At 30.8% G+C, this 25000-nt stretch overlaps 1 protein-coding gene across 1 annotated transcript in view; it reads right to left on the reverse strand.

Annotated features, from left to right (window-relative positions):
* Nucleotides 1-25000, reverse strand: part of LOC145322156 (uncharacterized) — an 85078-nt gene that overhangs the window by 32477 nt on the left and 27601 nt on the right. The window contains exons 2-3 of the mRNA XM_080163964.1: nt 6492-6604; nt 6012-6155 (exon numbers count right to left, since the gene is read on the reverse strand). Of these exons, the coding sequence (XP_080020090.1) occupies nt 6012-6155; nt 6492-6603 (256 nt within the window). The 5' untranslated portion in view covers nt 6604. The remainder of the gene's footprint in view (nt 1-6011; nt 6156-6491; nt 6605-25000) is intronic.

The raw sequence follows: 25000 nt of genomic DNA on the forward strand, positions 1-25000 counted from the left end.
GGGCTAAACCAAGTCATCCTTATATAAAAGTAACATAATGTGTGTGAGTTTGTCTGTCTGTTTCTACCGAAGGATATTGCTAATCGCTGATATGGTTCTCATTTACAATGTAGTTTCTCTTAGGCCCTATAACTTCAAAAAAAGACTTTTTATTCTTTCTTTATAAAACTAAGATTAAAATTGAGGGTTGGAATCCCCCCCCCCCCTTTCCTCAAGTGCACCTAGAGGCCATAAAAAATGGTTTACGATACCGCTACATCAGACAAGAAGTAGTAGGAACACATTAATAGTTAGGCACTACAAATAAATAATTGTTCTTCAATATAAAATAAATTCATCTTCTTTAAAATTATCAATTACTGATGGTAAAATTGTAATATCAAAATTGGACTGCAAATATCATAAGTCAATATAAACTCTTAGTTTTTAAATTAAAAGTTTCTCTTAAAAATTCTTGAATCATAATTTTTGTTGTTGACTGAACATATTTTATTTTAAAAGCCTAGCTAAAGCTAGTCAGTCTCTTGTAGGAGCTGAATGCAGAAAAAAGAGTTTTTAAAATACAACAAATTCATTCTGCCCAGCTAGAAGTAAGTAAAAGAGTGTTCCTCTCACATTTAACCATTGATGCTCTTTTTATATTAATAAAAAATATTAGGCATATTCTTAAATTTCTTTAATTAAGGTAGAAGAAGACATGAAACACTTATCAATAATATTTCAGATGTTACTCTCTTTAATCAGATGCCATTCTACCACATAAGTTTTGTAATAAAAATGCTTTTTCACATTAAATAATTCTAATTACTCCGCCCTTTTACTTAGGATATATGTATCTGTATCTGGAAAGAATTTTATATAAAAACTAAATAATCTACAAGCATGACAGGACCTATTAGAAGATTCCCTACAATAGATTACTCAATGAAGTTAGTGGTTAGTGAGAACTAAATGGACAGACAAAAACCTTACTAATGAGCATAGATAAACAAATGGTCTAATCTACCCTTCCTATTTTATTTGATAGGATTGAGATTAATCAAAATTGGCTATAGTTATATAGAAATTTGGTAATAATGTGATCACACCCCAAAAAACTACACACAAACTTTGTTTTAAAGTATTCTCCTAATATACTCCAAAATAACTCACAGTGGACTATTATTAGTTTAGAGCTTACTCCAAAATAATTCACAGTGGACTATTATTAGTTTAAAGTATACTCCTAATATACTACAAAATAACACACATTGGACAATTATTAGATTAAAGTATTCTCCTAATATACTCCAAAAATGACAAACAGTGGACTATAATTAGTTTAAAGTATACTCCTTATATACTCCAAAATAACTCACAGTGGACTATTAATAGTTTAAAGTATTCTTCTTATATACTCCAAAATATCTCACAGTGGACTATTATTAGTTTAAAGTATACTTCTAATACACTTTGAAATAACTCACATTGGACTGTTATTAGATTAAAGTATTCTCCTAATATACTTTAAAATATAACTCACAGAGGACTATTATTAGTTTAAAGTATTCTCCTAATATACTCCAAAATATAACTCACATTGGACTATTATTAGTTTAAAGTATTCTCCTAATATACTCCAAAATAACTCACAGTGGACTATTATTAGTCTAAAGTATTCTCCTAATATACACCAGAATAACTCACAGTGGACTATTAGTTTAAATCATTCTCCTAATATACTTTAAAATTATTCACAGTGGACTATTATTAGTTTAAATCATTCTCCTAATATACTTTAAAATTATTCACAGTGGACTGTTATTAGTTTAAAGTATACTCCTAATATACTTTAAAATAACTCACAGTAGACTATTATTAGTTTAAAGTATTCTTTTCTATACTCCAAAATACTTCAAGTGGACTATAATTAATTTAGAGTATTCTCCTAATATACTCCAAAATAACTCACAGTGGACTAATATTAGTTTAAAGTATTCTTCTAATATACTTCAAAATAACTCACAGTATTAGTTTAAAGTATTCTTTTTTATAATTCAAAATACTTCAAGTGGACTATAATTAATTTAGAGTATTCTCCTAATATACTTCAAAATAACTCACAGTGGACTAATATTAGTTTTAAGTATTCTTCTAATAAAAACTAAAATAAATCACAATGGACTATTATTAGCTTAAAGTATATTCTATATACTCCAAAAAAGTATTCTTCTCATAGACAAGAAATATTTCACAGTGTTCTATTATTATTTTATATTATAATCCTAATATACTCCAAAATAACTCACAGTGGTCTTAGTTAAAAATATATCTCATCTGTATTATTTTTCAGCTTTTTAACCCATAGTGAACTAGATGCAGGAGAAATAGCTTTAGAAAACTGTTTATTCCCAACTCTCAAACATTCACTAGCAAATTTTCTAGGAAAACTTATACAAAATATTTTGGTATTTGATATTTTTGTACTTGTACAGATTCTTTATTTTATATTTTTTATGTAAATGTTATACTTTTACCCGAATTTTCATGTTTTACTTTGTTTTAAAACGATTTTTGTACTATTCTATGAATTACAAAATTTAAAATATACTAAAAATTCAATAATGAATAGATTAAATCATAGTTTTATTTATTTTGATTCTTACTTGAATAACAAGGATATCATCGTCGAAAACAATACAAGTATTAAAAATAAATACACAGTAGCCTGCAGGATATGATCGTCTCCTCCCTACAGCCTCTCCCCCCCCCCCCATATGTAAGACAAGAAATTTGGGAGGACTGTCATTTTACTGACCTCTCAAAGCTCACACATCTTGTATGATCGCTAAATTCGCAAATGACAGGTATACTTAACATTATTTTAAAGATTTTTACAATTTCAAAGTTTTCTAAAATATTGTGATTTTCTATGCATCTTTCTTTGCCATAGTGTCTCATCCCTCGTGACCTACTATTGAGTTGCATTAATTGGTCATTTTCATTCAATTTTCTCAACATTTTAGATTCAATGATTACGGCCTAATTTGTCCTCTTCCGTGTGCAAAACAAGTATTCCTTTTTCATGAAATGCTACAATATCATTTTATCATACTAGAGAAGTTAAAAATTGTATAAGCTGATTTTATCATTTTGTATACTGGTAGTTAGACTTTAAATGTATTTTTTTATATTTCAAATATGTCTATGTTGCGTTTGACGTTTATGTTTGCGTTGAACTAAAATCAAGAACGTAAAAAAAATTTCGATTTTTTGTGATTTCTCTTGAAAGGGTGGTGGTACCCTCCCCCAAAATAGTTAAAAACCTTCCCGAGACATATGAGAATCTACCCTGTTAGGGAGAACCCGATCGGTTCAGCGGTAAGCGAGATCCTTCGGTACACACAGACACACAGACAAACATCCTGTTACTTTAGTATAAGGATACTCGTATATAATTTACTGGGCCTCTACCATCTCAGATATCTGTATTCTAAATGCGGAGAAGAGCAGAATTGTTATTTCTTTCATCGTATTATAAACGGCTTTCCGCGGATAAAGAATGTACAATTATAAGATTAAAACCAGTTTTTTTAGCCCCGAGATGCCGAAGGCACGGGCTAAAAAAACTGGTTTTAATCTTATGATTGTACATTTCTATATTTGTAGAAAACTGGATATAATACGATGCTAGACATAGTTTTTCGTATGGATGAGAACCGGTTCCTATCCACCGGATTCGAATGAATTAAAAAAATAGCCTTAAACCATCCCAAGAAATTAATCTAACAATAAAATAACCTAAAACCATCCCAAGAGATTATTCTACCAATAAAATAGCCTAAGTTCATCCCAAGAGCTAAATCTATTAATAAAATAGCCTAAAACAACCCCGCGACCAAAGTGAGGCGTCACTAAAAATTTAGGGTTGGCAATCCCTATCCGAATCCGGGATCCGGTATCCGCCCAATTTTTGGTAAATTTTGGAATCCGAATCCGGAATCCGTTTTTTAATAGCGAATTCGGATCTTTAATTGGTAGGCAATTAGCCTTTGAGTTATTTCTTTCAACTCCCCCTTTTTGAAGGCAAAGATTATCATCATCCTTTGTACGGAAGGATCTCGCTAACCGCTGAACCGATCGGGTTCTCCTTAACAGGGTAGCTTCTCATAGATCCCGGGAAGGTTTATAACTATTTTCTTGGGGGGGTGGGACACCCACAACCCCCCCAAAAATGAAAAATCCTCCCCCCCTAAAAAAATATTTTTTTAAATTTTTTAACTAAAATTTAAAATGAGGGGGGGTGGGGCCGCTTCCCCCCCCCCCATTTTTTTTACTTTTTCTTTTAAAATCTAAAATAAGAAGTTGAATTATTAAATTCGACTCTCTCCTCCTCAAGTGCCCCTAGAGGCCTCTAGGGGCGTAGCCGCTAGTTATAAATAAAATCTTTTAAAATCTGGTTCGATTCTTGGAAGTGAATTATAGAGAACACCAAGAACATTAATTTTAGAACATATGTAGCACTTAATTTTTTTAAAAAGCCTTTTAAAATATTGATAGAATCCGGAATCCAAATCCGGAATCCACCAAAAATATGAATCCGGAATTTGCAGGAATCCGGAACACAGTAATAGTGTCTTACTAATCATGACGTAACAAAAAAAATTAGCCAATGAGAGGCCGTTATTGACCAATGGTAATCCGGTAATGGTGTTCGGGAATCCGCCATTTTTTGGGCGGATTCTTTTAAGAATCCGAATCCAGTTCAAAAATTTGACGGATTGCCATCCCTAACTAAAATCGAGAGCTCAATCTTAAACCATAGACAAAAAAAACCTTATCACGTTAAATCTAGAATTTTTGTTTTTGATTCATTTCCAAATCCTCTTTTAAACAGCTGTTTAAAAGATCTTATTGAACAAATTACCTGTTCTATGACAACCTTCTAGAGTAGTAATATCTAAATTTTCTAGTATGCATCCTTACTTGACTAGCAGTTTAAAAGATCTTATTAAACAGAATATCTATGTATATTATGACAACCTCTAGAGTAGTAATATCTAAATTTTCTAGTATGCATCCTTACTTGACTAGCAGTTTAAAAGATCTTATTAAACAGAATATCTATGTATATTATGACAACCTCTAGAGTAGTAAAATCTAAATTTTCTAGTATGCATCCTTACTTGACTAGCAGTTTAAAAGATCTTATTGAACAGATATCTGTACTATGACATCCTTTAGAGTTTCTAGTATGCATCCTTAATTGACTAGCTGTTTAAAAGATCTTATTGAACAGATATCTGTACTATAACATTCTTTAGAGTTTTTAGTATGCATCCTTAATTGACTAGCTGTTTAAAAGATCTTATTGAACAGATATCTGTACTATGACATTCTTTAGAGTTTCTAGTATGCATCCTTAATTGACTAGCTGTTTAAAAGATCTTATTGAACAGATATCTGTACTATGACATTCTTTAGAGTTTCTAGTATGCATCCTTAATTAACTAGCTGTTTAAAAGATCTTATTGAACAGATATCTGTACTATGACATTCTTTAGAGTTTTTAGTTTGTATCCTTAATTGACTAGCTGTTTAAAAGATCTTATTGAACAGATATCTGTACTATAACATTCTTTAGAGTTTCTAGTATGCATCCTTAATTGACTAGCTGTTTAAAAGATCTTATTGAACAGATATCTGTACTATAACATTCTTTAGAGTTTCTAGTATGCATCCTTAATTGACTAGCTGTTTAAAAGATCTTATTGAACAGATATCTGTACTATGACATTCTTTAGAGTTTCTAGTATGCATCCTTAATTGACTAGCTGTTTAAAAGATCTTATTGAACAGATATCTGTACTATAACATTCTTTAGAGTTTCTAGTATGCATCCTTAATTGACTAGCTGTTTAAAAGATCTTATTGAACAGATATCTGTACTATAACATCCTCTAGGTATCTAAAAATTTTAGTATTTCTCCTTACTTGACTAGCAGTTGAAAAGATCTTATTGAACAGATTACCTGTACTATGACAACCTCTAGAGTAGTAATATCTAGAATTCCTGGACTGAATGAGTGTCTCCATATCCTCTCTCCTCATATTGAAGTCTCCGTCATGATAAAGAGTGTCAAGAGGGCCGTCATCCCCTCCATTCAGTCGTCCATCTACAAAAAATATCAATACTTTTGTTCACATTTAAAAATATTAGGATGTCTGTATGTATAAAAATATCACGTTCATTGCTAGACCTCCTTTATAAAAAAGCTTCTTATACGTCCCAGGAAGGTTTCTGAGGAGGATAACTAGACACTATAACAAATAACAACCACCGAAATCTTTTTTTTTTTAATTTTAACCTTTCCCTAATATTTCCAGCCACACAAAAATGAGAATTTATACAGTTTGAATAGGATGAGGCAAAATTTAACTCTCATTGATATTTTCCATTATAGGTTAAAAAATTGCTAGTACATAACAAAATTTTCTAATATTTTAATTACCTTGAACAGATAAGTTTATGATCTTTGGACTTCCATGGAGTTGAACCAGTATACTGTTGGTGTTACTTGAAATCAAGGTTGACAGCAACCATAGCAGGCAGTATAACAACATCCTAAATAAAAACAATTGGATAAGAAATAGCTTTTACTAAAAACATTCAGTTATATATGAAGTTTTTTTTGTCTTATTGTTAAGATCCAGTTACCAATTGCACTGATTAAGTTCTTCATTTTATGGAAACTTTACATAGTGTATTTATGAATTATTTTTATATTAAAGATGGCATTCCCGGCAAAAATATATGAAGCCAGTTAATTTTTCTTTTATATAAATTGAAAATAATGGGGGGGATTCGTTTGTCTATTCACTACTTAAGGTCAGCTTAGGTTAGGTTATACTGGGTACTATATAGCTCCGCAGGTTTAGGGTTCCCCGCAAGGACTATGTATTGGGGAAAATAGTAATTTATTTTAAAAATTGAAGGTGAAGAAGGATTCGTTTCTTGAAAGGGATTTTGTGGGAACGCACCTTTATTTTATTTATTTACGATTTATTAGAAAGACAAGAACAAATAAAACGTAAATTATTCTTAGAAACTAAGTTTAGAATAATGTAAAAATGCAATATTTTTGTTGTTGTTTTATTAAACAGGCGTAAACTCATTTGTTTTACTTGAAAAATTAACCTAAAAATGCATTTACATAAAAATTAATAAATCTTGTTACAACCTTGCAAAGTTTAAAAACTTTTTTAGAAATGAGTTTATAAAACCAAAAGTTGAAACTTAAAAAAAAAGAATTGATAAATAAACTTTTACCCATAAAAAAAGATTAAAAATAAAGATCAAACAATTTCTTTTAAAATAAATACTTTATGTGTATTCAATCCAAATAAAAGTATAAAATTACACTTTAAATTATTTAAACTTTTTGAAGGAATCCTAGTCTTTTATGGTAATAGCATTAAAATGATATTAAATTAAATCATCAATTGGTAAAAAGTCGTTTTTCCCCAAGTCATAAAAATTTATGTTTCTTGCTATTAATATGAATCAAAAGGGTAAAAAGAAAATATATATCAGTGTTTAGTATCTGGGATAAAGATTAATATCATGCATACAGGGAAATGATAATGGATGATAAATTAATCTTTCCCAACATTTATAATAGACATAATTATCCCTTAATAAATCTAAAATTGTAAAGGAAATATTAAATAATGTAAGTTTATCCAATCCCATCCCGTCAAAACCTTTTACTCCTAAGGATTAAGCTACCTATTTCGAAACAGTACGCTTTTACAGTTTGGGGGTAAGAATTATCACAGTCCATTGTCCCCCCCCCCCCCCAACCCCCGGCCCCCCTCTCTGTATCTCTGATTATTATGCAAGGCGATGGTCCATATAGATTAGCATACAAATGTAGCTCTGTCTTACGGAGAATTTTTAATATATAACACATACACAAAAAATAGATAAATATATGTCTAATGCACTGTACATCTGTACATATACTAGCGGTTACGCCCAAAGAGGCCTCTAGCGAAACTTAAAATGATTTCTTTTAAAATATGTTGAGAAATTATATGTCTATGTTATGATCAGCTGTTTTTATTCATGTTTCTACTAAGCTGACATCGCCCAGCTGCCCTTTCAAATATTTTTTTTGGAATTTCATCTCTAGGGGCGATTTATCTTGGGAGGATGGAGATACCCTCCCCCAAAACAGTTATGAACTTTTCCAGGACCTATGAGAAAATACATTGTAAAGGAGAACCATATATGTTCAGCAGTTAGCAAGATCCTCATGTGAAAAAAGATCCTGTTACTTTTTTTATAATAACTAAGAGGAACCACCAACATTTAGTTGTTTCTTTTGCTGTGAGAGTGGTTCATATTTTCAATTCTAACCTAACTATCTGATAATTAGACTAAAACCTACCAAAAAAACTTCAAACTTCAGTTTAGCAAGTTAAAATAGAAATTAGAACCTAAAAATAAAAGATTTAGATAATGTAATATTATTAGGTCAGACTAACGAAGTAAAAACTGACCCAGTTATAGAGAAGATGCATTACTACCTATATGCCTATTCTTGTGGAAGAGTTAGAAAAAGTTGATGTTTGTGTTTGTAATGAAATACTTGAGGAGTAACTACTTGACCAACTTTTATACTTTATCTTACATTAGGACACGGGAAGGATACACTATCTGTAGAATTTTCCCCATAAAAATATAATAAAATCAATTTAAAGTGTTCAGGAAGTACTAACAGAAAAATCATTAAAATTCAGAGGGATCAATTAAAATTAAAGTGATTATGAAGTATTCATAAGGAGACAATAATCAAATTGTAAAGAACAAAAATTAATTTAAAGTGACCATGAATTACTAACACGATCAATGTTTGTAAGGCCAATTTTTAATTTAATGTGTTCATAAAGTGTCCATAAGGAGACAACAATCAAAGTGTACAGACAAATTATTAATTTAAAGTGATCAAGAAGTACTTTTAAGCAGACCACATCAAAGTGTAGGGACTAATTTTCGTTTAATTTAAAGTGTTTATGAAGTAATTATTACTAGACCACATGAATGCCATGAACAAGTTTTGTCAAGAGGACTTTAACAATTATGTCCAATCTTAGTATCTATGGAAATAAGAGGATAAACTAATACCATATTCTTTTTCAAAATGTTATGGTAAAGTTGACTGTATTTTTTTGTGTCCAATTATGGAAGAATTCTTGCTGACATATCTAGAATTAGCATCAGTATTTTAGACACATATGTAATATTGAAAACATAATATATGGCCACGCATAATATAAACTTTATAATGTTGCTCATACAGATGTTAGTATGGCTATCAACGCATTTTCAATTTTGTTAGCCTCCCTTTTTGGATATTGTTACTCTTGGTATGCATTAAATGATGGATTAATGTATAAATATATAAAAAAAGTGCACAATGTTCATAATTGGGTATCCTATTTCTCTTTATTAGATTAGACATTAATTAGATGTTAATTAGATACCTATGCAAGGGAATTTTCAAAACTGAATTAAAATAAAAGTAAATTAGATGTGAGTCAATATTCTAAAGTCAAAACCTTCAAAAAACAGTATAGTTTTGTAAATATGAAGCTAGCTTTTGGTAAAGATAGGGCATGAAATCCTACGATAAAAGTAGCAAAGTTTATTTTGTTTAAAACTAAAGTTATTGGTTAGTTTTTGTCCATAATTTGTTGTTAAAAAGAATATTACCCATTGTAACCTAACCCATAACCACTTCAGGGATAAAAACCATAGACCCAACTTAAGCAAATCTATTCCATTAAATGAAATGACAAAAATTACGCTATTTCTAATATCATGACTAACCTAAATTGTATATTATCTATTCAATGCTGTTGTAAAAAGTTGTGTGTAATTAATGAGGTGTTAGTTTATTTGTGTGTGAATGTGTAGTATGTGTGTGTGTGTGAGAGTGTGAGTGTTTATCAGGCCTAATTGATTTGCACCAATTACTCCTTGTTTGCTGCTGCAACCTACTCTTAACCTGTGAAACATAGAATATAGGATAATAGAACATAGACCACTCTTAACTTGTAAAGTATGGAGTAAAGGCTAAAAGAATGCTGCACTAACTCCTAACCTTTGAAACATAGAACAATTGATAATAGGATATTTACTAAAACTGCACACACTCTTAACTTATGAGACATAGAACATTGGATAACAGAATATAGACTAACACTGCACTCACTCTTAACCTTTGGAACATAGAACAATTAATAATAGAACATCAATCAATAATGCATCCACTCTTAACATTATAACATGGAACAATTAATAATAGAACATAAACTAATACTGCACCCACTCTTAACCTGTGATACATAGAATATACATCATTAGAACATCATGACGTCCAAGACTATCACATGAGGGGGGAGGGACTATCAAATTGGAGTATAATTAAACCTCTGGTTTAAATTGAGGCTAAATACGATTTTTTTAAATATTCCTCATAATATTCTACCCATTTTATTCTAAGCTAATAATGCATCAAATTCCATGAGTAAGTTCCGGCCTACTTATTATTTATACAGCCTAACTAACAACACAGTTTTTGTAGAGTAGCTATACTACAAGACTACTCTGTCGGTCTGTACAGTTTTTCATAGTTTTTCTTTAGGTTTGTCTCACATTTCTATCCTCTTAAACTAGATTCTTTTATTTTATTTCAATTGGAAGCTTTGCATTATTTTATTTTTCTTATATTAAGTTATAAAAAAAAATTCTACTAATGAACGTTGTTGTTTCTGTTATGGGGGCGACTAAAAATCCTACCCATGATAAAAAAGTACAAGGAAATTAGTATTATGATAGGTTTAGCCCCTAGCATCTAATGGGTCTCTGAAAATATACTATACCATTCAAAAATATTTTTAAAAGGTATGTGAAGATTTCTTAAAATGGAGAACTTAATCAGTAATCATCGAGTTTTAACAGAGATACAATAAAAATCTCTATATGGTAGGATACATTGAATATGATAACTTGTGAGAAACTGCGCTCCAGAAAAGATTGGATTTGGTAAATTGAAATTGATTGTTAGTCAATTGCAAAAATAATGAATAAATAACCTTGTAAAAGGTCAGGACTTCCAGAGTTCAATACTTGCAGTGAAGAATTTAAACACAACACTGTTTACTTGTGTGGCAACCCTTCTCTTGATTAGGGTTTAGTTTTAGTATTTATTGTTTTTTAAGGTGTAGAGACTTTTGTCGTCAATTTAGGTAGCTAACATGGACATCACTTATTGGCCAGTTTGTTCATCAAGTAGGAGGGTATGGGATGGGATAAAAGGGGTTGAAAGGAGTCGTTATTTTAGTTTTACATTCTTAGAGTACATGATTATCTGGTAAAGATGATTCCATTTTCTTAAATCAACAAAAGCCGCACAAGAAAATAATGGTCTAATAAATTTCTAACTGACTATTGCAAAAAATAGTTTTAAAGTTACATTAGCCTTGCATTTTTCTTTCTTTTTGTAATAAAAATTAGTTTTTGCTTGTTTTTTTTTTGGGGGGGGGGAAGGGGTGTAATCTTAGAAATACAATTTTTCTAATTCATAATTTTCACGGGTCCGATTGGTAAATGATTCCCAGGACTCAGGAGTATTTTTATTGCAAAAGATTAAGGACAATATTTTTTTGTTAACATTTAACTTCTAAAATAAATGGCCCTTTTCATTTCAAAACAAAATCAAGAAAAGGTCTCTTAATATTCTTCGAAATGGTACGAAGCGTCTAGTGGCTAAGTTTTTTTTTACAACTAAAATAATATTTAAAGAAAAATAATATCTTAAAGATCACTAGTTCATGAAACAAACTTGATGACATGCAATGATTCAAAAACATTTAAATCAATAGGGTAAGAATACATACAGCATTATTTTTCTTGGACAAATGGTACTTGTCATTTGAAGAAAAAAAATGCTAAAATCTTTTATTTTTGGATAGAAAATGACAATTTTTTTTGTATTTTTATATATTAATCAGGATTTACAAGCCTCAAAAACTGTCTCTTATGATATTATTGTCGCGGATTTTTCTATCCATTCCAGCCCTGCTGCTGTTTGTTTTTGTATTGAAGTTGGTTTTCAATTATTGGGTGATAAATACTTCCTTCAACGGAGGAAATGCCCGCGTGACTTGACGGGTGCCATCAGTTCCGCAGTAGTACTAATACTGCAAAATAATATTACCGCAAAAAATAAGAATGCCCAAACGAGCTACTTTATACCAAATTAGTAGCGACATATTCAAAATATTATAAATCCAACTATCTTAAAGTTGCCAAAACATTTATAGTTGTTTATCGCATCGTATCAGCTTTCCGCGGATATTAAAATAAAAAATTACAAGATTAAAACATGTTTTGTTAGCCCTCAGAGGCCATAGGCCCGGGCTAATAAAACTGGTATCAATTATATGATTTTATATTGGTATATTCGTAGAAAGTTGAACCGGTCCTTATCCAACAGATATTAATCGGTTTCGCAGCCATACTGGAAAACAGATTTAACTGGTTTTACAGGGGCAGTGATCACACACCTTTACTTGAAACCAATTGAGAGTTGGCCTTCAGACAAACAGACATCGTCTATAATCATGCTTTCATTTTAAAATTTTAAATTATCCTTTTTCCAATTTTCTTGGAGTGAAGTTTCTACAGGGTGGGCCACATAAATCCGGACTTTTTTCAAACGGCCATAGCACCAAAACTACTTGACCAATCAGGACGTTTGACCACACTATAAAAAGCTTAGGTAATTACCTTTTTACCCATACAAATTTTTGGATTATGAAGGACGTGTACTCCGAGCTGGCAGCGCTTATGTTCAACATGGCAGATTCGAAATGCGCTGATAGTTTACCCTGGATTCTCGACTTGTGCCCACTAAATCAGATCTCAGCCCATCTGTAGCTGAGGAAGACTAATGAAACTTGCTGGAGATACTGCTAGATACTTAATGAAGACACTAGAAAAGACTAGAGCCCTCTATCCCATCTGGTTTGGCCGTAGTACTCCGGCAAAGTGAAACGTGGCAGATTTTAAGATGTCAAAAATGTCAAAAATCTTGAAAATTTCTCGGTTCTCGACTATATGAACCCATTTGGAACCTTAAAACTCGTTTTAGACTATATGTTGCGATGATAACCCTAGTTTAATCTTCATGCTATTTCCAAAAAGGTATAAAACGTTGTTATAGTTTAATTGTGGCCTAAATGAGAGTCGCCGTGTCGAAGAGTATCTTGAAAGATGAGTGAATTTTGATCCTGCAGTTACTCACGTCCCTGAGGAGATATTGCATCCCAGCAGCCCCGATCTTCATCCCAATGACTTTTGGGCCTGTAGCGCCTTTAAAGCATGAACCAATAGACGCGCTCATACCACAAAAACCTCCCTCATTGTCACTATCAAGGAGAACTTCGCCAGCTTGGACAGGGACATGGTGACCAGGGTCTGGGGGCGGTTCAGGGGGCGGGTAGAGGTGGTGATTGAAGCTGGCGGCGATTTTATTGAATAATCTAATAGTCATATACCTAGTTTGCTTCCCAGTTTTTAAAATTTAATAAAATCTTTAAAATTGACGATTTTATGTTCATTTGTTTAAAAATAAGAAAAAGTCCGGATTTATGTGGCCCACCCTGTATGTAATGTAGTATTTATGATATTAATACCAGTTTTGTTAGTTCAGGCCTTTGGCCCCTCGAGGCTAACAAAGCTAGTTAAATTTTTTAGTTTTTTAAAATTTTAATATTCGCGGAAAATAATACAATACAATGCGATAAATAGATTTTAAAGTATTCATGTTGTTCTTTGATACTGTTATAAAAATTTAGAAAATGAAGTTGAATCTTTTAGTTTTACTTAGATGAGCTAAAAGCGTTTGTTATTAGTTACTCTTGTTTTTTCATTTTATTATTTTTTTTAATACAGTAATCTCTTGTAGCTTTAGTAGCTTTTTGTACGGGGAATACTTTTTCGGTGTCTATATGAATAATTCTTTGAAAATTTATGTTTTGGCATAAAAAATACTAAAGTAATAGTCGTAGAATAAACGTGGATATTATATAAGGGGAAAATTTTCGTCAATTAAGGTTGCTTACACGAACATCATTTATTGGTCAGCTCGTTCATCCAGTAGGAGGGGAGGGGATGGAATGGATGGGGTGGGGTGGGGTGGGGAAGAGGAGTTCGTTATTTTAGCCATATACATTTTTTTTCTTTTTTAGAAAGCATGATAATCTGCTGTAAGATCCAAGTAATAATCCATTACTGAAATTTCTATTTTTATTTTCTCAACAGGTATTTTGTAGAGAATATGAATAAAAGGTATCAAATATTCAAACATATTCAGACTGTCTGATACATAGATGGGGAAATGTAAAAACAAGAATGACTAAAACAATAAGAAGCGGGACTTAACAAAGAACAAAGTACAAAGTATTAAAAAGCATCTGAAAAAAAGTTAATTTTCTCCACCGAATTTCTAATTAAACCATTATTGCTTAGTGCATATTAATGTTCACAAAAAATCTATCAAACTGAGTAAAACCTAGGGTAAATTATATGGTATCTTTGCAAGTAATATAATGAGAAAAAAGAAAAGAAACAAGGATGACAACATCCATAAGTAGCGAAGCACAAAAAATTGTGGATGGGAATACGTAGAAGTAGATTTAAAGTGTATTTATTAAATCAAAAATAGACTTATTGGAGAAAATAAACACAAAACCTTGTTTTATTTTGTATGTTGAAAACGGTTAGAGTAAATTACATACTAGATGCACATAACAATGGGAAAAAATATTTTGAAACTGTTAATGCAAAAAAGTTTTAAAATTGGACCAAAAATACTAAAGATATGGAGAAAAATGTAAAACATATAAAAATAGCCAAAAACCTGCTAAAATGAAGTTTGGCCGCCATTGTTCTTTCTTAAAACGCCAGAAATTTAATCTTAATATCTTTAACTGAAATTTTTTTTTAAAATTGAACCATAAACACTAAAGATATGGGGAAAATGTAAACCAAATAAAAATAGCCAAAAACCTGCAAAAAGGCAGTCTGACCGTCATTGTTGTTTTCTTCAAACGACAGGAAATTTATTTATGATATCTTTAACTGAAAAAAATTCGAAAATCGGACCATAAACACCAAAGATATGGGGGAAAATGTGAAAAATATAAAAATAGCCAAAAACCTGCAAAAAGGCAGTCTGACCGCCATTGTTGTTTTCTTCAAATAACGGGAAATTAAATTTTGATATCTTTAACTGAAAAAAATTTTGAAAATCGGACCAAAACACCAAAGATATGGGGAAAATTTGGAAAATATAAAAATAGCCTAAAACCTGCTAAAAAGCAGTCCGACCGCCATTGATGTTTTATAGTTAATTGTGCTCCTTAATGATGGGTATGTTGTCAAAAAATTTCAGCTCTCTATCTTTGATAGGAGCCGAGAAAATCACGTTTCCCCCAATTCATTAATTACGGACGGACAGACGGACGGACGGACAGACAGACGGACGGACATAGTGAATTATAGAGTAGCTTCGCTACTGAAAAGTCATACATAGACACAATAGAGTAAACAAAATAAGATAATGTTGCGACATAAAAACCAAAACAAAGTCATTATTTTTGTCTTTCTACTAACATTTTCTTCTTTAACTAACTATAGATTTATATATTTACATTTACAAAAATTAAAAAAATAAACTTTTTGAAAACGCGGAATCTCTATAAGTTGCCCCTTCTAACACTGGGTGAATACCACTTTCTTATTAAACTGTATGTCAATGATTGAATATGAATTAAAATGACAATCAAAATAATTCTAAGAATTTTGGAGCAGTAAGATTGTTCATTTTGTAAAATGCCTGATCATAATTCCTAGTTATGAGAATCTTTACAATATTTCTATAATACCTATCTTCTTAGCATTTATTTTTGTAACATACTCTGACGATCAAGACCTAATTACAGACAAGCTAAGCTAATAAAAATAAAAAAGAAGTCAGAGGTGCTTAGATAAATTAATTAATATTTCCGTCCTTACAATTAATATTCTTTCCAAATGATTGAGTATAAAAAATTATGTAGTGGTCAGTATGTAGAATTACGCGAGGTTTATTCGTCAAATATATTTTATTGTTCCACATCTAGCTATTAACTTTTGAATATAAAAAAGTAACTCTACAAATGACATTAAACTTAATTAAATTAACTTTGGGTTGAAATATTATAGACGTAAATGTATTGTATCCAAATATTGATGCTATTGATTGTATTGGAAATAATCTCATGACACGGATATTCTTGTATATTGTAATATTATTGGGCAATAATATTACAAATCATCCTGTCCTTTGAAAACTACAGGGATAGAATATACTAATGTAGTAAATAAACAAACTGAGTAATTTTGTTTTGTTACTGGCAAACTTTTTTGATTTATATATTTGTGGGTGCGCCCTCACTTCCGCACGATCATCACATTATCTAGTAACTAGTGGCTACGCCCCCTGGAGGCCTCTAGAGACACTTTAAGTGAAATTCGACACATCCCACCTGTTTAATTTCAATTTAAAATGGAAAAAGTAATATTTTTTTTTTGGGGGGGGGGTGGATATTATGTTTTTCTAGCAGAGATTTATCTTGGGAGGTGGTGGTACCATACCCCAAAAATGTGCATAAACCTTTATCGACCCATGAGAAGCAACATTGGAAAAAAGAACCATATCGAATCAGGGGGTTAGCAAGATCATTCGGTACAGACAGACAGACAAACTCAAACACATCCTATTACTTTTATTTAAAGATAAGAAGAACATATAATAACAACCGTACAAAATTCCAAGTCTCTCTTTGCCTTATTCTCATTGTTAAACAATCTTTCCCCCACCTATCAATTTGCTATTGTGAAACAATTGCGCCTGTGATTCTCTGCGGAATTGATCACTTACCAATTTGTATCCTAACTCTATCTCTGTGTAAATCTTTTGTTTTCTTACTTCAAAATTTGTGTCGCATAATTCTCTAGCTTTATGTCCTACTAATGTAGTGTCTTTTATGCTCTATTTTAATATAAACTATTGGAAGCGCCCCTGGCCTATAGAGGCAACTTTAATTTGAAAAACTACGCAAAGCCTAAGCAAGACCATCCTAAAATGTAAAGAGGGTTTTGCATGGTGAAAAAAATTTCCTTTCCTTATTTAGAAATTTGTTGGAAAGGTTTAGGATTTATGCGCATGCTTGGTAATTTAAGGGAAAACAACAAACATATCTGGTTAATGTGTTATCTTTGCTTTTATAGATGTCATGTAGATTTGTCCCCCCAAAAAATGGGTAAGTGTCTCCTTAGACATAAGATATAAGTAAGAAGCTTATAGTTTTTTTTAACTAATAGTTTTACTCGTAAAAAAATTCTTTAGCATTAATCAGTTTTTTTGAACCTTAAGATCTCAATAACTATTGGCCTAAACGAGTTTTCTTTTTAGGCAAGCTTCACATAGCTCTTGAAATTGTTTTAGGCCATTCTATTTTCAGATTCAAGTCTTGGTTTGGTGTTAAGCTATTTTACTAGCCCCTCTCTGTTTCTTTGAATACAGAGTCCCTATATAAATTATATAAACAACTTTTATAAAAAAAAATTGGCCCAAGTTGTGTTGTAAAATGTTGTAAAAAGGTATCCAGAAATATTTGATAAATAGATAGAGAACAACTATTGACATATCAATACGTAATCTTTTCCCTTCTCTCAAAATACATTTTTATTTACTCTTTTTCTAGCTTCATATGCAGGGATCAAAAGGGTTAAGACAATGGCCGATAAATTGATGTACATCCCCAATGATAATGCACAAAATTACATCTTCTGTAGATTATAATTAGTGATTATAACGTTTGATATCTCAACTTAATGAATGAAGTCCCCAAAGTTGTTAAGCCAAGAATGAGAATATGTTATTATAAAACTTTGGGGACTATTATAATAAAAAGTTAAATGTCCCCCCCCCCCCTGTCTTAAAAAAAAAAACATTTTTATCTACTCTTTATCTAGCTTTGTATGTCTATATGTATTTTATTCATTTCATATCTTACTCCCAATATCAATACTTTTTGTAGACACATTTTTGGAAATTTCTTTTAAAAGTCATTTCTTATTCCTTTTTATTTTTTCCCCATGTTTATTTTATATGATACAATTGTTAGTAACCTATGGTCTAAATTGTTCTGTTTTCATGATATAATACCTATTCATTTTAGGAAATTTTGCCGATTAATATGACTAATTATAAGTCCACATACATATGTACAGTGTGATTCCTAAAAATAAATAATAAGATAAGTCCAGCAAAAGTTTTTGGGTAGTCATTTATTGATAAAAAAGTTTTTAAATTCTAAAAAAATACGCTCGAAATGGAAAAATAAAATTCAAAAAAAAATTTCGAACTAAGAATAAAAAAGACTTTTTTTAGATTTAAATAGTAGCTTTACTACAAAAAAAATTCCTTAAGGCTTAAATCTTAAAAAATATATGAACTTATACTGATTTGAAATAGACAACAAAAACAGAAATTTTTATTCTTAAATCAATTTGTTTTTTGTGAATCAGCCGATACATTTGTAAAATTAATGCGCACCACTCAATACATAATAAAATTAATTATAGTAACAAAAGAAAGAACATTTGCTATTAGTTTGAATAAACAAGCATAACAAGATCCGCAAAGCAAAGCTAAACAAACAAAAATTGCTTAGAATTTTGCTGAACCTACTCATTTTTAGACATTATTATAAAGGGTCTATGCTCACGTCATTATACCACTTCGTCTAGAGAATCATGATAAAAAATGTTATGTAATATAACTAAGAAATTTTGTCAAAATTTGTCAAAATCGATAATATAAAGCAGTAGGTTTTTTTGTCTTGCTAACCACTGAACCAATTAACATTTCCCATAAAACATCCTTTAATAACGAACGTACAGACAAACTCCAAATGTAGTAAGCTTCACTTATAAAAAATACATATATAATAAATTATTCTTTTATATATTCAAATCAATAATTTTATTAATAGGCTGTAAATGCTGAATATTTATGGTTTTATTTCATCGTATTACCTAATTTTATTCAAATACTTTTATATCATAAGGTTTGCCTTAATGACATTCAAGGGGGAATGGGTGTATAGGGGAATAACCACCTACCCCAAAAAAAAGCTTTGAAATTGATGTTAAACAAATCATTTTATTAATTTTGTGTCTGTTTTTCAAAATTTATTTCTAAGTTGTAAATAATAATTATTTATAGAGTAACCACGCTACTTATAAACTTCTTTGAAGCATAATATAAATTTTTGACGTCATTTAATGCATCTTATTGGCAGGTGGAAAGTTTTTAAACTTGCGGAAAACTCGGCACTTTGATGTAAACTTTGCGACCCTCAGATCAATATTATATTCCTCGCCTAATTGGGTGTAAAAATTTATATTGGGCCAAAAAGTTTTAATATAAATATTTTTAAAAGCAAAGTATTTATATATTTTATACCTTTACATCAGAAAAAAATTTATTAATTGATGGTTTTGTAAATATAAAATGACTAAAATGAAAGTCGATGTGATTCAAGATTTAATTCTTTTAATTGCTGTGCTAAATTTAATACAAAGCATAACACCTTAACATATATTGATCATCATAGCAAAACACAGAGCCATAAGTGATTATTAACTTTGGGGTATTTCTTTTATGATTGCTGTCATCCTTGTTAATATTTTGCATAGCATACATTACCCTTTTAATTAATCATATTTTACAACTATTTCATGAATGGAATAAAAAAAGGTTTAACGTTTTTGTAAAATTTACTTTCCTTTTAATGAATCATTTTACGTCAAACCCTTTATGAAAGTCAAACTGCCTAAAATGTATAATTGTGTACTTCCGTTTAGCAGAAACGGATAGCTCATATCGATAATTCAGGCATATAAGAATAGAACCTCTCGATTTAAATCATTGAATAGTGATTCCTTTATCTGTTAGGTATGATTTAGAAAGCACAGAGACCTTATCTATAATCGTTACCAAAAAGTCAGAAAGCAAATTCAAAAATGTTATTTTTAACTTTTTTCCCATTATTCATTTGTTTGATATAGTTAACCTATTCATCTGTTTCCAGAATAATGTTTCCTAGGACAATAAAGTCTATAGGTAGAATCAGAAAAGCGAAGCATCTCTGTATTCAAGTCTTCAAAATGTAAATATGTCCTTAAACTGTATCCTGTATTCAAGCAGTTTGGTAACAAATTGATATACAATAATGTTTTAATAATTCATGAATGATTTAAGGACTTCACTTGTATAGATGTTATCATCCTTGTTTTATTATTATAGACGGTAAAATAAATCAAATTTAATTTGAAGAATATTTGAAATATTTGAACAATTCTGTAGCTAATATACAAGGCACTGTTCGCGGTAAAGTGCAAGAATAATAAAATTATAGTTTATAACATATCTAGGATTATCTTTAAAAGAAAGGTCTTTTCCACAGAGTGTCTGTCGAACATCAAACCCCTACCTACTATATTTTTTTTTCTTGTGCCTTACACATGTGAGAGGCCAAAACTCTGTGAACAACCCAGTTCCCAATATAACCTAAATTAACCTTAACTAAAGTATAAGACATATAAACGAAAAACTATTCGACTTCTTAACTATTTATTTGAAGAATAAGGGGGACACCATGGAAACTGTGTCAATTTTGTATAACTTTTGCGGAACATGTTCCAGTTACGTCATATACGTTTCGGGAAAGAGAAAGGGAAGGGGGGAAGAAAATCTCTTCAAAAGAGATGGGGAAAACCTTTTTTCTTTCCCCCTTACCTTTTTTTCTTTCCCCCTTTCCTTTCTCTTTCCCGAAACGTATATGACGTAACTGGAACATGTTCCGCAAAAGTTATACAAAATTGGGACAGTTTCCATGGTGTCATAAGGGGGGGAGGAGTTTTTTTTGTGCAACACAGCTGGTAAAAAAGCATTTTTTAAAGCTTATATATCCTGCAAATAATACGGCGACCCGTGATTGTTGGCAGAATATCTGCCACATAATGCACCTTATGTCACAGTTTAAAGGGGGTCTTCACTTCAGACAGACACAGCCAACATTCCATTAGATTTATCAGGTGTAGACTAAACAAGAACAATTAATATTATGATAAGTATTGGAATAAATATATAAGTATAATCCAAGCAATTACCCGCCCCAAATGGCAGAAGCCATTTTCGTCTGCTAGCAAATTGCTTTGTGTACTTTTGTAGGGACCCGACTATGTTAATATTTCCAAAGCTAACCGCTGATTTAAAAAAAAACAATATAAAATCGGGACAGGGTTCCTGCCCTGTGGGGAGAGTTACATATAGCTCAAAACTCCTGTATTCTTTTATGTTAATAGCGTTCAAGTATTTTCATAAATTTAATTTGCCCATAATCATATTATTTTTGTTTTTTTGTTTAAATAAGTGTGTGTGTGTGTGTGTCTTTTTAAGGGGAACAAGGATGGTAATAAGTAAAAAAATAAGTCAAACGAACACTCACAAATTTAGAATAGCAGCATTTTAAATCTTACATTTATACAGAATTCGGACTAAAAAAATAAATATATAGCATAAACACTTGAATACTAGATTCTTAATAAAAATATGCTTGTGATATTGTGCCCTATCGTCCTGAGAATCTATATTTTATAAAAGTTATTCACATCACATGAACTGTTTTTAAATTAATGGTCAAATGTCCCTGGAAACCGCTGGGGACGTAACCGCTAGTTTAAATCAATTCAATAGATTTTTGCAAAGAAATTCCAGCCTTACAAACTTAAATCTTCGTAAAATGTTAATCTAAGACAAATGTTACAGGAACTGAGCGCCGCTCTAAAAAATGAGTTTAAATCCATTTTCTTGCTTCACTGAAGAACTGGGATTTCTCTGTTAAACAAGGCAGTCCGTGTTGACATAATATTTTAATGTATATGACATTCTTTGTAATTGACCTTATATGACATGTATGTAATCCATATTTTTATCAAGACAATAACCTATTGAAATGTATAACTATCTATCTAATTAAATATTATTATGTGATTGATTGAAAATGTTGGAAGCTTATCATAGTACTTATCATAGTGACTTCATATTGACCTACCACTGGTCAATCAAAATTTATACTGGCCTGTCATTGGTAATTTAGTCTGTGTAAAGAGCCTTCATAAGTTGATGTAATATCATCACAAAAGTTGATAGGGTTCTTATAGTATACAGGGAGATGGGGGAAGGTAGATAGAATTTATATCTTACAGAAATAGAGAGAGCACTTGAGACCAAAAAATGGAGGCGGGATGATCCAGGGAGGGAATAGACATTGAGCTGTATATTACACTAGTCCCCAAGTTTTATAATAACGTTTTCTTATTCATTAGCTTACCATCCTTGGGGACGTTTATTGAATTTTGATTGGTTTGTTCATTTAGTCAAGCGTCCAAACGTTTTAACCAATAATAGTAATCTAAGGGGCGATTTTGTTTATCATCATTGAGGATCAATATATGGTTCATTGTCTTATCCCTTGAGATCCCCGGGCGGGATGAGCACTGAAACTTTTTCATGCAAGCAGAATTTGAATAGGGAACTAATTAATTTTTCTTACAAAGAAAAGAAGATTTGTCTTCTTGTCTATCTATCTATCTATCTATCATTTTATTTTTTTATCTAACTGTTTACCTAGAGTCAATTAAATCTGTTTTTGTTTACAAATGTTTGTAAACTTCATCTTTTGTTGTTAAAAATAGATTTGAATACAATATTTTTTCTTTCAATAAATTTAATTTTTTTTTAAATTTATTATTAAACCGCATTTGTTAGATTATTTGTTCTTAAATATTTTGAATTAGATTTTTACTAAAATCTTCAGGGGTCATAGGGGATAAGACAATTAAAAAATGTACATATAACCCTAATTGCTAATAACAAAGTTGTTTAAAGTTTCATCAAATCATTTAAGTAATTGTTTTCTGCCAATTAATAAATAGTTGCTACGAAATTATAGGCTAAAGCATAAACAAACGTCTTAGTGGCACTTTATATGTTTTTTTGAAAATTCAAATATGTAATTTTTTTTCTATGTTGCGTTTAAGTCACTGCGTAAAAAATGTTTTCGATTTTTTGTGATTTCTCTTGGAAGAGTGGTGGTACCCTCCCCCAAAATAGTTATAAACTTTCCCGGGACCTATGAGAAGCTACCCTGTTAAGAAGAACCTGATTGGTTAAGCGGTTAGCGAGATTCTTCGGTACAAACATACACACAAAAACACAACCTGTTACTTTATTATAAGGATTTATTTATTTGTTGTCTATTTATTGGCTCAAAATCCGAACGGCTAATAGCAGTAAAAGCTGCTAGAAAGTCCTAATTATCTACCTCTTTTTAAAAGCGAGGCTTTTCTATAATTAGGGTCGGTCCGTCCGTACGTCCGTCCGTCCGTCCGTACGTCCATTTTAAACATGTTGATTTTTTTTACTTTTTTAACAACAAATTTTTATGTGATCAAATCATCGGATTGATATGATTTTTTGTATATTGATTCCTGGGACAACAAAGTATAATGTAATAAGCGAAGCAACTCTATAATTAAGCCCTAAAAATGTAAGTATGTCCATAAAAATTATCCTGTATCAAGCAGTTTTACAACAAATTTACTTACAATTTTGCTTTGACTCTTATAAATTTATATTATGATAATTAAGTTCTAACACTATACAAGTGTTAATGTCCGTTTGTCCTACCGTTTCAGCGTTCGCTTTTATGGATGTTGTCATCCTTGTTTTCATTATGTTTTCATAACTCTACACTGCTCTATTTCTCCAGAATTTCTTCTAGCAGTTGTAAAAATATTCCAGTTCTTATATTTACTGGGGGAGGTCATTAATAAAACTAGCACAACGCGATAGATTAATGATATCCCCAGATTTAGTTTCTATATAAAGTCAGGAAGGAAGAGGACATTAGGCTGTTTATTACACTAGTACCCAAAGTTTTATAATGATATTTTCTTTTTTGTTCACCTAACAACTTTGTGGACTGTTTTTAAATTATGATTTATTTATTCATTAAGTTGAGTGTCCAACCGTTTCGATCAGTAATCGTAATCCACAGAATGGGTAATCTGTTTATTATCATTGGATATGTACATGAATTTATTGGCCATTGTCTTATCCCTTTAGATCCCTGATATAAAGTATATATATGTGTGTATGGTAAATACTTGTACAAAGGGAAAGTTATCTAAAGTAAAAATTAATATATGCTTACTCGTTTTTAAAATGCCTTATAATTAGTAGTGAATCATCTCTATAGGCATTTTCCTCCCTCACTATCTTACTGACTGACTGATTTGTTTACTACTTTTAATGTTAGTTAGATTTTATATTTTAAAAAGAAACTTATTAGGATTTTGATATAGTTTTATTTAGGACTCAATAATAGAAGGAAGGAGGCCGTTTTCAAGATCTTATTAGACTCCAGATACACATACCTTTCTACTTTATTTTGCTGTTACAACTTCTTCTTTTTTGTGCCTTACTAACCGATCCTTAAAACTTCGTTACTAATACATTTTATAAAAAGGTTTTATTTATATTATTGTACATTTCTAAACTGAGTATTTTTGCATTGAAAACTTATTTTTTGGCACAAACAAAAACTTATTGCATCGTATTATAGACAGCTTTCAGCGGATATCAAAATGAAAAGTTACCAAATTAAAGCCAGATTTGGTAACACCGAGGGACGAAAGGACAACTAAACTGGTTTTAATCGTATTACCTTTTTTTAGCTTTCGTGGAAAATTGTCTGTAATACGATGCTA

The sequence above is a fragment of the Acartia tonsa genome, chromosome 6 (genome assembly GCF_053477335.1).
Source record: "Acartia tonsa isolate MP-2025a chromosome 6, ASM5347733v1, whole genome shotgun sequence".
Lineage (NCBI taxonomy): Eukaryota > Metazoa > Arthropoda > Copepoda > Calanoida > Acartiidae > Acartia > Acartia tonsa.